Genomic DNA, 13,391 nt, shown 5'->3' with positions numbered 1-13,391 from the left:
GACGGGACACTTGTGATTGATGAGCTGTGCCTGGGGGCGGCTGGAAGGGGGAGCGCTGGGGTTCAGACCTGGGGAGGCCATTGATTTTCGGCGTGAGCCACGGCTTCGCGAAGCCCCTTGGGGACGGCGTTGTGATTAAGGCCTCCAAAAACAAACCTGACTTGACAAGACTCTCGGCACCCGCTTCGCTCCCGATAAAGACGCCAGAGAGCAGGCGCGGCATCCAGACCCCTCCGCCGGTTCTCCCCCTTTTCAGGTGCGGAACGACACAAAAGTGTCGCGCAAACACTGAAATGCATTGACAAGAGATTTTGCACGTATGTGGTTGTGGTGTGGGGTGGCACCTGACCTGGATCCAGGTGATTAGGATCAGTGTGGCTGCATACCTGCTGCTCGTTGGTCGGGCTAAAGGGCAGCAGGTAGAACCCCCGCCCCCACACACACTGGGGATAGGAGCCCGGTCATGTCCCACGGCTGTCTGCTCCCGGCCAATGCCAGCTGCCCGACGCTCTACAATGAACTGGTCTTCTGCGTCTCTGTGCCGGAGGCCCCTGAAAGGCCACTTGGGTGGCGCTTGGTAAGAGAAACTGTCGCAGTGTTTATGCATTTTTGAGTGAGGTTTGGGTATTCCTTGGAACTGTCGAGCTCGTTCTTCAGCACAAGAGTAAAGGGCTGTAACTCAACTCCCATTTTCCCCGTGGCTTGCACGAGGCGTGGCATTTTGAGGGTTTCAAGCATTAGATCTGCTGTGCTAATACTTAAGTGACTTTTCAGGTTTATTTACTGACACCATTTAAATGATTTATGCATTCATGCAGAAATTGTTTTGAGTTGTAGAAGAAGAAGAAAGTCTTTATTCGTCATGCAACACACCACACTACAACACATGCTTGCATAGAACTAATTAGACTAGAGTTTAAAGGACTATACAAATGGACACAGATTTCCTCCGTGGCTGGCATGGCAGGAGCACAAGGCGTGGCATTTTGATTAAAAAGCAGGTGTGTTAACTCCAGAAACTTTTATTATCGCAGGAGGGCGGACAGAGTCACACAAACAGAAAATATTTGAATCCCGGTTCCAGAACGCTGTAAGGCACTGCTTCGCAGCATTTACGTGCAAGTACATTCCACCGGATGCAGTATGTGATCCTGGTACTATTGGTGCATACTATGGTCACCGACACGCTGAACACTAAATAGTATACGAAACATGAGATGAAAACAGCAGCGGGAGGAGAAACAGATTTGGAGCAAGAACAAAATTAATTGGTGGACAAGCAAATATAAAGGTTCACGAAAAAAAAACCAATACACTTCCCTGAGGGCTGACATTTGAAATCAATTGGAAACGGGGTGGGTAGAAAATCGATTTAGTTTCATTCATCGAATAAGTAGTATTTTATAGAGGCACATACAGGTAGAGTATATGTGTAACGTGAGCGTTTATGGTTTGCGTAACGTGCATTCAACACCGTGAATTAATGCAATTAGACACACGACGCAACAAACTGCAACCAATTTCAAACATGACTTAAATATGACTGTTTAAATATTTTCGGTGACTTTAGGTGGACCGCTTCATCATGTGAAACGTGCCGTCTGAGACCACTGCGGGTCAAAAATCCCGCACGCGGCAATTTAGGAGGCCGCTCAAGGTGAAGAATGATCAGTGCTCCGACTGGGAAAGCTTTTCCTTCTTCATTCACGCTTTGCTCTTGGAATCCGGAATATTAAGCAAAGTGTAAAATAATCAGATGACCGACGCCACGTTGAGGAAGTTTTTCAACCTGCGTGTGAAAATCTGACCTTCCCATGAGACATACAGCAGCCCTACAGCACCCCTCATCAGTCTTTTGGTTCCAATTTTGACCTTAAAATTTTGGCAGTAGCTGATGATAGCACTGGCGGCTCTTTTTTGGGGGCAGGTTGGCAAAGAAGCATCGTTTGAAGGAAAACTTCCTGTGTTTGGTGCAGAGGGTCAGGGGTTCCTGGACTTTAGAGTTTCCAGGTCTTCAGCTGTGTTTCTAGGCGGTGCCTTGGTGAGGAGTGCCGCTCTTTTCTTCTCCTTCTGCCAAAGGGTCCCTGAGCACAACCACAAAAAAAACAGCGCTCTCATCACCAACTACAGTAACCATTGTCTATATGCAGTCCACGCACACACACGCACACACACACACACACACGCACAAACCATCATTTCTCTCTGCACACCCTGCCTGTACCACTAGAGGGAGCTAGTGGGACATGTACCATGGTTTGGGAAAGACTGCGGTGAGACCCAGTGTTCCCCAATGTTTTTACCATGGTGTAATCCCACGCTACTAAACCACTCCACTGTTAAATGTCTAACTGCACTTAAATGTCACAAACATGTAGAACTTTGCTTCTTATAAAAGTTATGGGCTTTTAAGAGTGATGCAAGACTTGCAAACGATTCGCTCACCGCGAACAAATAGTTTAATTGACTCTGGAGCCGGGAGCCGCTCCCTCTTTGGGCTCTAAGAAATAGACGCCGCGGCGTTTGCATTGAACGTGACTGACTCACTCTCTTCATTCCAAGAGTAACAATGAAATGTGAGAATTCGTTTCGTGACTCGGAGCCGAGCCGACTCTCCTGACCAGGGGAGGGGTCGCCCCTCTCTCCCCGCGTGTGACACCCACTGATCCACACCGACCGAGATTCGGAGAGACGAACTACTCCTTTTACTGAGTGACTCGGCAGGAACAAAAGAGTCGAACCTTTCGCCACGAGGGAGTGTCCTCCCCTTGAAAGTGAAACTTGCTCTGAACACAGAGCTGCTGTTTTGGCGACGAGGACAATCCCAGCTTTGTGCAGCCTGTACTGGTCAAAATTCTTATATCAACACCATAGTTATGTCAGGTGCTAATTATCAGTCACATTCAAAATGAATCATGCCCCAACTTTTTCCACATTGGTTTTCATTCCAGGGTCCAAATTGCTCACTCCCACACTCACTGACTCAAAAGTGCGGAGCTTGCCTTCACCCACACCCGAGTCGTTTCAGGGATTTGTTCGCGACGAACCGATTGTCCTGCATCACTCGTTCACACCAGTTTCATCCCCGCGTGTCCAGGACCGACGGCATGCTAACTGTGTTAGCACAAGGCATGGCAGCGGAGGGAATCAGCTAGCCTAGCTCCGGTGAAATTGGGGAATGACGCCTCCCAGCTTCTGAAAATCTGTGTTAGGTGAGTTATACATCGTGCGTTTCTATTGCAGGTAAAAATAAAAACTTCAAACTGTACCCTTGGGTGTTAAACGCTGCTCCATTCTGAACTACCTCACTGACCCGAATATAAGACAGCTCTGGTTATACGACGATCCCCCTTTTTTCAAGACTCATTTGGAAAACTGCCTTTTGAAGACCAAATCCTCTTCAGTTTTTTTGTTGTAGTTTTTTTTTTTTTTTTTTTTTTACAAGGAAAATCGTTTCACTTAAATAATGACGCAGCCGCACGGAGAACACGCGCTGGCCTGTGGGCGAACGTGACGCGGAACCACAATTCCACAAGCGCGCGTTCCACCCGGATACCTAGAGGGGAGCTAGAAGACCCGCCCGCTTCTTTTAAATCAGCCGTGTGGGAGCATTTCGGGTTCCCAGTGAACTGCGACAGGGATTGAGAGTGAGTGGTGGGTCGGACGAGGACGGCGTGTTTGCGCCGTTCCCACAGCCGTCGGGAATGTGTGTGGAAACAAACTTAACGGACACGCTGGGATGGAGTTAGCATTGACCTTCTCATCCGAATCCGGCAAGATGGAATGGACCCCCCCCCCAAAAAAAACCAAACCAAAACCCCCCCCCAAAAAAACCTGGACCATCCCTTTGACGTGTAACCCGTAATTGGGAATTTGGGTGGGTAGAAGACTGTCTTTCAAAACATGTGGAACACCACAAACTAAAACCGAAACAGTGGTGCTGTACTGTAATAAAGTATATTTCTCTTCCGGGACGGATAAGGCCTCGCCATCAATACAACCACGTTATCTAACACTTGAAAATCAAGGCTGAGACTCACATTCCTAAAAGGAGCCACTTACCAAATACTGCAACGCCGATCGCTAGGACAATGACAAATATTACGAGAAGGCTGATGATTACATCGTCATTCACACGAGAAGGTAGGACGACATCTGCAAAAGAAACGCAGAGTCAGCACATTTGTACACACGCGCACATGTACTGGAACTCTTTTACGCCAACTTCGGCGAATTTGGCTATTTGGGCATAGGCCATAGATGCGGGTGCTTGGGGAGTTGACCTGGTGTGGCCTTTTATAAGTGAAAGTGTCTAAATGACGTATTCTCCTCACTGCTCAGGATGGCCAGTCCACTCTCAAGAGTTCACAACGCTGAGTGTGAGCTTTAGCTACGCACCGGGAAGGAAAGTGGAAGACTCCCTGCTCTGGCTGCCCTGCCGCGTGCTGACTCGACAGGTGACCTTGGCCACATCCCCCGAGTCCCTGATGATGTTGCTGTTGATGCTGTGGAAGCCGTTGGCGGCGAGGAACGACATCTGGGTGGCGAGCACGTTCCCCTTGTCGTCCAGCCAGGACAACTTAGCTTCGGGGGACCAGCCCTCAGTCTGACACCCCAGGATGACCTTGCGCATGTTCATGTCCACCTTCAGGGTTCTTACAACTGGCACGAAGACGCTGCCTGACGGGGTCCAGAACAGCACAGTCGGTTAGTACAGACAATGCATTTTCTACGTCTTGTTAGATTTCCGACTTTTGATGACCCGTTACTTTTTTTTTTTTTTTTCCCCCATGTCTGTCTGAACAAAATATGTGGGACATTAATGTATAGATTTTCATCAAATTTCTCCAGCCACAAGGAAGAAATTATTACATTTTGATGCTGATCCCAAAATTCAACTGGATCCAGGATTTTGACTAATTTTCCTTAATATTGTGGGGAAGAAAAAACCCGACAGATTCAGTGGCGCTCGCGGCGGGAGAGCCCTGGTCAAGTTGCCTTGGCTCTGCACCGCACAGAGGAATTTGGAGAAACTTTCCAATTGAACCCCAGCAAAACCACTTAGAATCTACGGTGTCAAATAGTTTATTAAGCCTGTGTACCAGTCAGCACACACCTTTCACATTGCTGACCATTTCCTGATAATTTGCATTTTATTTTATTTTTTTTACTATACAGTAGGCTCTTTTCATGTTCAGGAACATTCAAACAATATGGTGAGAAACCTTTTTATTATATATATATATATATATTTTTTTTTTTGACTAATAGCGCTTCCACCTTAAAAATTAAATGCAAAATTAAGTAACTTTGGCAAAATATGTTGCTGTAACTGTCAGTGTGTGCCTGGAGATCATTTTAAAGAAGGATTATCACCATAATCATTAGAATCTTAATACTAAAACAATATCAATAATGGTCCGAATGTCAAAACTGTGTTGACAAGTAAACAGGCTAAAACTCCTGTAAATGTGTTTGCAGATTAAGCTGAAATAAACAACAATAGGGTGGCCAAGTCATAAATATTTTTGGGTGTTACTCTACTGGGTGTCATATTTTGTGTGGAATGAAATGAACAATGGTGCAGGCACACTAGGGCTGCACAGACATCACGAATGAGTCCTGCGTCCTCCCGCTTGGGTCCTTACGAACACTTACAATAATATACTGAATAATATTGAACACATCTTCATACTTTCATTCACTGTAAACGTCTGGAATCATCACTGGGCGTGTCGGCAGGCTGGGGCATACTTACTTATGCGGAGATCGACAGAGCTGACTTGATTTGGATTTAAACCGAGAGCTTGGCATGTGTATATCCCCGAGTCGTTCAATTCCGTGTTGCGCAAGAGCAGCGAGAGGTTCCCCGTTTTCAGCTTCCCCGTGAACAGGGAGGTTCTTCCGGCGTACTGCGGGTTCTCCTCCTCCAGAAGCTCCATCTCGTTGCGTCTCAAATGGACAATTTTGGGAAGCAGGTTCTCCCTGGCCCACTCCACCGTTTGGGTGGTGGCGTCCACGGGAGGCTCCAGATGACAGGGCAGGACCACGTCGTGACCCAACAAAGCGTCCACCGTCACAGTGCGCACAAACTCCTGCGACGCACCTAGAGAACCCAAAACGGGGAGGGTCAGTCATCTTAAAAACGGGTGTGCTGGCTGGTAAACATGATTTAAAACAATTTGAACCCAGCATGGTCCCTTTGGAAAATTTGTGCGCTTTTGTCCATAACTGTCCTCCAAAAATTACCTGTGTAGCAGTAACTGAGCAGAATGACAGCGGCGGTTTGGTAGATACGGCGGCGGAGGGCCTCCCGGGTGATGAGGCTCCAGTCTCGTCGGGTCATCTGCACAGTCATTCTGGATGGAAAGTAATAAAATTAAAAAAAAACAAAAACCCAAAATACACTTTTTTTTTTTTTTTATGACTGGTAAACTTATCAAAATCAATCCTGTATCAAACCAATGCTGCTGATGTAGTGGGTTGAGATAAGAAATTATAAGCAAAAAACGTCTTAAATTGACCAAATTGGAAACGTTGATGATGTATAAGTCTTAGTTATTTGGAATCATGTTGTAATTGATGTGTTCGCTCCTCCGCCTGTACCACAAGGACAAGATCACTTTGGAGTTAAGCCGACTGCAGACATTTAGAATGTGACATGAATATTCAGAGGGGGAGACGCTTGCGGACGGCATGTGATTTGTGGCGCTTGTCCAATGTCATGCACATGAACCTGAGGACACGTTGTCACCTGTATAATCACAGTCGTTTCAAATGTGCACGACTCAGATGCACGGCGGTAGCAAAGTGAGTTCCTATATTCAACGCGCTCCTCATACTACACAGCACTTGGGCTTCATTTTTGCATGCAGCCATCTTGAGACCAGTACGGCAGGGCCCAGCAAAGCAAAACTGTGTCGAACAGTGTCAATACTTCATGACCTACCTGTTTAACGCCCGTTGGGACTTACGACCAGCTCTCTGACCAGTCTGTATTGTACGCTGCTACAATACCGCTGCATCTCAGCGTCAAGCATCTGAACGGTGATGTGTGTGTGTGTGTGTGTGTGTGTGTGTGTGTGTGTTAAGAATCTTTATTTGTCACATGACACACCGCACTACAACACATGCATTTACACTACTCACAAAAAGTTAGGGATGTTCGGCTTTCGGGTGAAATTTCAGGATGAACCTAAAATGCACTATAATCTTTACAGGTGAACTTAATTTGACCTTCTCTAAACTTTTGAATGCACAAGTCCAACTGTTCAATGTTTCAGTACTTTTTGCACAACTTGCTGTTCTCTAACAAGGAGCTGAATGGCAAAATTGTAGGTGTATGATCGAGGAATCAACCAATAAATTTCCTGGTTCAATTAGAATTGGTATTTAAACAGTCCTCTTCATCATGCTGTTCACATTTTGACATCATGAGACCAAGACGACACCTAAAAATTGATCAACAGTACCTCGCCATTGCGAGGCTTCAAACAGGATGTTCTCAGAGGGAAGTGGCCACTGATCTTAAGAGTGTCATCAGCAGGTTGCAACAGAGATACAGAGACTGGAAGAGTCACAGAAAGGCATAGAAGTGGACGTCCTTTGGCCACATCCCACACTGATGAGCGCTTCATTGTGAACAGTGCCCTGCGGAACTGGATGATGAATGCCACTCAACTCCAGGCACATTTAAGGGAGGTGAGAGGCACCCAAGTGTCACGTCAGACCGCTCAAAACCGTTTACATCAGCGTGGTCTGTGTGCTAGACGACCTGCAAGGGTACCTGACCACAACACCAGGCACAGGCATCATCGTCTTGCATGGGCCAGGGAGCATTTACGCTGGACGAGGGACCCGTGGCCTCAGTGCTGTTCTCTGATGAAAGTCTATGCATCAGCCACTGTTGTCACCAGAAGAGCCTGTGGTGGTGGTGGTGGTGGTGTAACAGTGTGAGCAGGTGTGTCTAGTCAATACAGAACTACCCTACACGTTGTGAATGGTACAGTGACAAGCCCATACTACCTGAATAACATCATTCATCCAGTCATTGTGCCACTGCATGAACAACACAGGCCTCATTTCATCTTCATGGATGACAATGCTCCAGCTCATGGAGGTGGCATCATTAGGGAACGGCTGCTGGAGACTGGGGTACCTCAAATGGAGTGGCCTGCACTTTCTCCAGACCTGAATCCCATAGAAAACCTATGGGATCAGCTAAGTCGCCGTGTAGAGGCTCGTAACTCTGTACCCCAGAACCTCAATGACCTGAGGGCCGCCCTTCAAGAAGAGTGGGGTGCCAGGCCTCAGCAGACAATAAGTTGACTTGTGAACAGCATGAGACGTCCTTGTCAAGCTGTAATTGATGCTCAAGGGCACATGACAAGTTATTGAGACATTGACATTTTTTGTTGTGGTAAACCCACCACTGTTGTTGGCTTTTGTTTCAATAAATTGTTTGAGATGAGGAAATCACCATTGCATGCTTCTACTTCAATGCCCTACTTTCATGATATAATATCACTGTTGCGTGAACGTTTTACATTTTCCATAAATTTCACCCGAAAGCCAAATATCCCTAAGTGTGTGTGTCATCACCGTGCTCAGTTCTTCAGTATTCACTACACAAGCGTTCGCAAACGCCACACCTCCTTACTGTGAAATAATACACTATATATACCAACTACGCCTCCTGACCGTGAAATAATACACTATATATATACCACCCATGCCCCATTACGTGAATTAATACACTATATATACCAACCACGCCTCCTTACTGTGAAATAATACACTATATATACCAACCACGCCTCCTTACTGTGAAATAATACACTATACTGTATATACCAACCACACCACATTACGTGAAATAATACACTATATATACCACCCATGCCCCATTACGTGAAATAATACACTACATATACCAACCACACCACATTACGTGAAATCATACACTATACCAACCACACCACATTACGTGAAATAATACACTATATATACCAACCACACCCCATTACGTGAAATAATACACTATACTGTATCTACCAACCACACCACATTACGTGAAATAATACACTATATATACCACCCACGCCTCCTTACCGTGAAATAATACACTATATATACCGACCACGCCCATTACGTGAAATAATACACTATAAACAGTATACCGACCACGCCCCATTACCATGAAATAATACACCATATATATATATATATATATATATATATATATATACCAACCACGCCCCATTACCATGAAATTATACACTTTATATACCGACCACGCCCCATTACTGTGAAATAATACATTATATATACCAACCACACCACATTACGTGAAATAATACACTATATATACCAACCACACCCCCTTACAGTAAAATAACGGGTCCTTGCTTCTCGACCAATTCGCTTAAAGACCTGGTCCTAGGAACAGAATTCAGCCGTTAAGTGAGGATTACCTGTCTGTGTGCGTGCGTGCCTGCGTATATATATATATGTGTATGTATGTATGTATGTATGTGTATATGTATGTATGTATGTATGTATGTATGTATGTATGTATGTATGAATGTGTGTCAATGCTGAACTCACCAGGGGTCCTAACAAAAATCACTATGAGTCACTCACACTGCCTTACTGTACTGTATGTAGCATACTGTAGTGCAAATTTACTGTATCACTGCTCTGGATTACTGCATACTGCACTGTGGTTCTGTGCATTGTTACTGTATTGCTGTGTCGTACTGTTGTATACTGTACTGTAAATCTCCATACTCACTTCATTCACATGCACATGTGTATGAAATTAGCCTATCCCACATACAGTACATAACTACTCCCTTCTATTTTGTACCCCCACTTTGTATCATCTTGTTTATTTTTTATTTCATTCATATTGTTCTATTCACTAACTGCATTACATTTTAGGAATCCGTTAGCTTCAGTTAGTTATCTCGGTAGGAATTATGTTAGCTGTAATGTTCGGTTTAATAGCTATTGTGCATAATCTCCGGGTGCGTTGCAAAGACATTTCATTGCATATATGTATGAAAGTATGTATGTGACGAATAAATAATAATAATAATAATAATAATAATAACGATAATAACAATCGTAACAATAATAAATACATTGAATGTGCCCTCCCTCCCTCGCTCGCGGTGCGTCACAGTGACCGAAACACGAGGCGGAAAATCGAGCGACAATTCCCGAATCGCTGACTAGAAAGCGAAACTTAAAAAGGGCGTCGCCCAACGGTTCTGCAACAACCCCCGAGTAAAATAAAAACAAAAAAAAAACAAAACCAACAAAACACTTACAGGATCCCTCCCCGAAATAAGACTGAAGCAGCACAACGAGCTCCGGGGGCCGCGGGAGAAGTTTTTTTTTTTTTTTGTTTGTTTGTTTGTTTTAAAGCGCGACGCGGCGAACGGCCCCGAAACGAGCACGCGCTCGACGAAATGCGACGCGAGTCCAACAGAAAACAAAGCACAAACAAAACAACCGCGTCGCGTCGCGTCCTGACGCGTCGTCTCACGACTCATTCGACGGCCGCCGCTCGCCCCGAACACCCGTCCCCGCAAAACGGCCCCCGGCTTACAAAAAAGTCGGCGCGGTTACCTGTCGGCGCCTGTAAGGCACTCCCTCCCGCCTTCCGCCGCTTCTCCGCTTCTCCCTGGAAGCGGGTGCAGGTCGTTCGCGAAACGAACGGAACCGACACGAACGGAATCCCTTCGCCCGAAACGATTCGTCCGTTTGAGTCTCCGCCCGAAGCGACCGCGACGGCTTCGTTCGCGGGCGAATCGGCGGAGGAGCCCGGAGAGCTGACGGGAACGGTCCGGAACTGTTACCGTCAGTTCTTTAAGTTCCTCATAATGGGCACCTTTTTTTATTTTTTTTTTTTTTTTTTTTTTTGAAATGTTTAAAATACGGGACATTTATTACTTACGGGAAAATAAACGACAGGGAGGACAGTGGGGAAAGAAGAGTAAAATACAAGAGAATCGATATCTTATTTAGATTACATATTTTTATATTATTTAAATTCTGTATACATTATTATTATTATTATTATTATTATTATTTTCATTATAATTATTATCATTATTATTATTATTATTATTATTATTATAGCTTTGGCCTTAATATTATATTTTATGTCGGCATTTCCATGGTGCGCAGTATGCGCAGAATGCAGCATTTTAAAGTATAATATAATTGTAATTATTAATATTATTATTATTATTATTTGTTTTTGTTTTTGTTATTATAGTTGTGGTGGTAAAAACCGGGACATTTTAGTGTTTTCCAGATGGTCTGGACACACAGCTGGGACAATCCCGGACAGAAAGGGACGTCGCTGTAGTTAAAAGTCTCATGTGCTCTAGTGTATCGCAGAACCTCTCTGAAATAACATGCTGCCTGTAACCAGACCATAATTGATTGGGGGGTTCAACATGGTTGAACGCCAGTAGACCTCCTGCACGGACTGCGGCTGCAGGGGGAACGTGAGAATCGCCGGAAATCGTTTGCGGTTTGAGTGAACGAATCTTTTCAGTGAAAACACCCTGAAGTGTCCCCGAAAGTATCCGGAACGCCCACCGTGTGTGTGTGTGTGTGTGTGTGTGTGTGTGTGTGTGTGTGTGTGTGTGTGTGTGTGTGTGTGTGTGTGTGTGTGTGTGTGTGTGTGTGTGTGTGTTCACAATAAGTAAATATTAAGTTCGTTTACATCGAGTTGGTTATCAAACTGGGTCATCTGAATTGGTGAATATTAAAACGCCTTGTATGTTTGTGACGGCGCTAACACCTTTTCTCCGAGTTTGACCCAAACGCACACGTTTTACTTTCACTTTCCATTTGTGAGAAAGGTGGTGGTGATGATCCGGCTCTTTTGAGTGAGTCGGATCATTTGGCTCGGCTCAGAGAAAAGAACGGGCTCTTTCAGCTCCCAAACGGCCCTTCAGTTTAAACCACTCCTGGCTTTCATAAGTTAAACTAATTTGTTGTTTTGTCTTATGCTTGGTAAGTGTGCACATATATCACTTATATTATTCAGTGTAATTACATTAAAGCATATCATTTCCAGAATACCATAATCTTACATTATGTTTGCTATCAAAACCATATATATATATATATATATATATATATATTATACATAAATCAATTTATGAACAACATTTTTGAATTTAAAATATTGAAAATGAAATCACAGTAAAACTGGAACAAGGGAACAGCACAGCGTGCACGGCACAGCACTGGAGGAGAAAATAAAAACCACACCCACACACTGACTCAGATTCTGCCTTGTTCACCGTTTTTTATTTGAGGAGATACGATAAATAAATATCTATATATATGTATATACATATGTATGTTTGTATGTGTGTGTATATATATATATATATATATGTATGTATGTATGCATGTATACTGTATATATGTGTGTGTGTGTAATACACAGTATGTGTGTGTGTATGTATATATATATATATATTCAGCTCATTCATCGTGACATCATGAACATTGTGATGCGTTGCTGCCATATTGTGCTTTGATGGACTCGTTGATTGTGGCGCGTGGTGATTGTAGACTAAAATGTTCTGTCATATGGAACTCTTCATTAAAATCCCCATCCATCATTCCAAAATGATCCAATGGCAAAGAAATGTCGATATGTTAAATAGATGGGGTCGAAACATTTGAGCTAACATCTGGGCCACGAGCAGAAACAGGCGGGGAACCCCTGCCATAAAGTGAAGTTGTGCACACACACACACACACACACACACAGACACAGACACAGACACACACACACACACACACACACATACCTTTATTTATTTATTTTTAAATTTAATTTTCATCATTAAAAATTTCAAAGGTCTTTCCGTTGAGCACGAGAAACTACCTGGTGCAAACTCGTCTTTGATAGCTCATCGTTGAGATAAAAAAGGACAATTTGCCAAAAATGGGCCGAGTGTGACCCGTTAAAGAAATACTACTAAACCCCACAGAGTTCTAGTAAATATTGCATGCGACGCCACATTTCTCCCTTTACTCCCTTAGGCACCATACATGCTTTTAAATCGAATAAAGGTATAATAACAAATCTTACTACATTCGCAGCGTCTTGTTTCATGGTGTGTGCAATATAATGAAATGCGGAGTAGGCACAACAGCTATAAGCACAGGGGTTTTGGAAATATCTCTGCTGGTCAGTGGGGAAAAAAATAAAAATAGAAGTAAAATTGATCCTTTTCCACTTTTCACAAATTGAATTAGAGTTTTACAAAGCAGAAACGGTGTTTGAAACGCGGTATGGGCTTCCCATTTCAATCGAGTCCGCTACCGCTACCGTGGAGTGACCGCTGCAC

The 13,391-nt window shown here is 44.2% G+C and overlaps 1 protein-coding gene across 1 annotated transcript; it reads right to left on the bottom strand.

Moving 5' to 3' along the window:
• Positions 1-827: 827 nt before the first annotated feature.
• Positions 828-10,742, bottom strand: LOC307247160 (butyrophilin-like protein 1). The gene is made up of 6 exons (XM_080023239.1): positions 10,636-10,742; positions 6,250-6,359; positions 5,759-6,106; positions 4,399-4,680; positions 4,063-4,155; positions 828-2,084 (listed from the first exon to the last, which is right to left on the bottom strand). The coding sequence occupies exons 2-6, from the start codon at positions 6,356-6,358 to the stop codon at positions 1,981-1,983; spliced, it is 936 nt and encodes a 311-aa protein (XP_079879365.1). The 5' UTR covers position 6,359; positions 10,636-10,742; the 3' UTR covers positions 828-1,980.
• Between the last annotated feature and the right edge of the window lie 2,649 nt (positions 10,743-13,391).

The sequence above is a fragment of the Zeus faber genome (assembly GCF_960531495.2).
Source record: "Zeus faber genome assembly, chromosome: 22".
Classification (NCBI taxonomy): Eukaryota; Metazoa; Chordata; class Actinopteri; order Zeiformes; family Zeidae; genus Zeus; species Zeus faber.
Note: the sequence above shows the minus strand (reverse complement) of the source record. Positions and strands in the feature narration are given on the sequence as shown.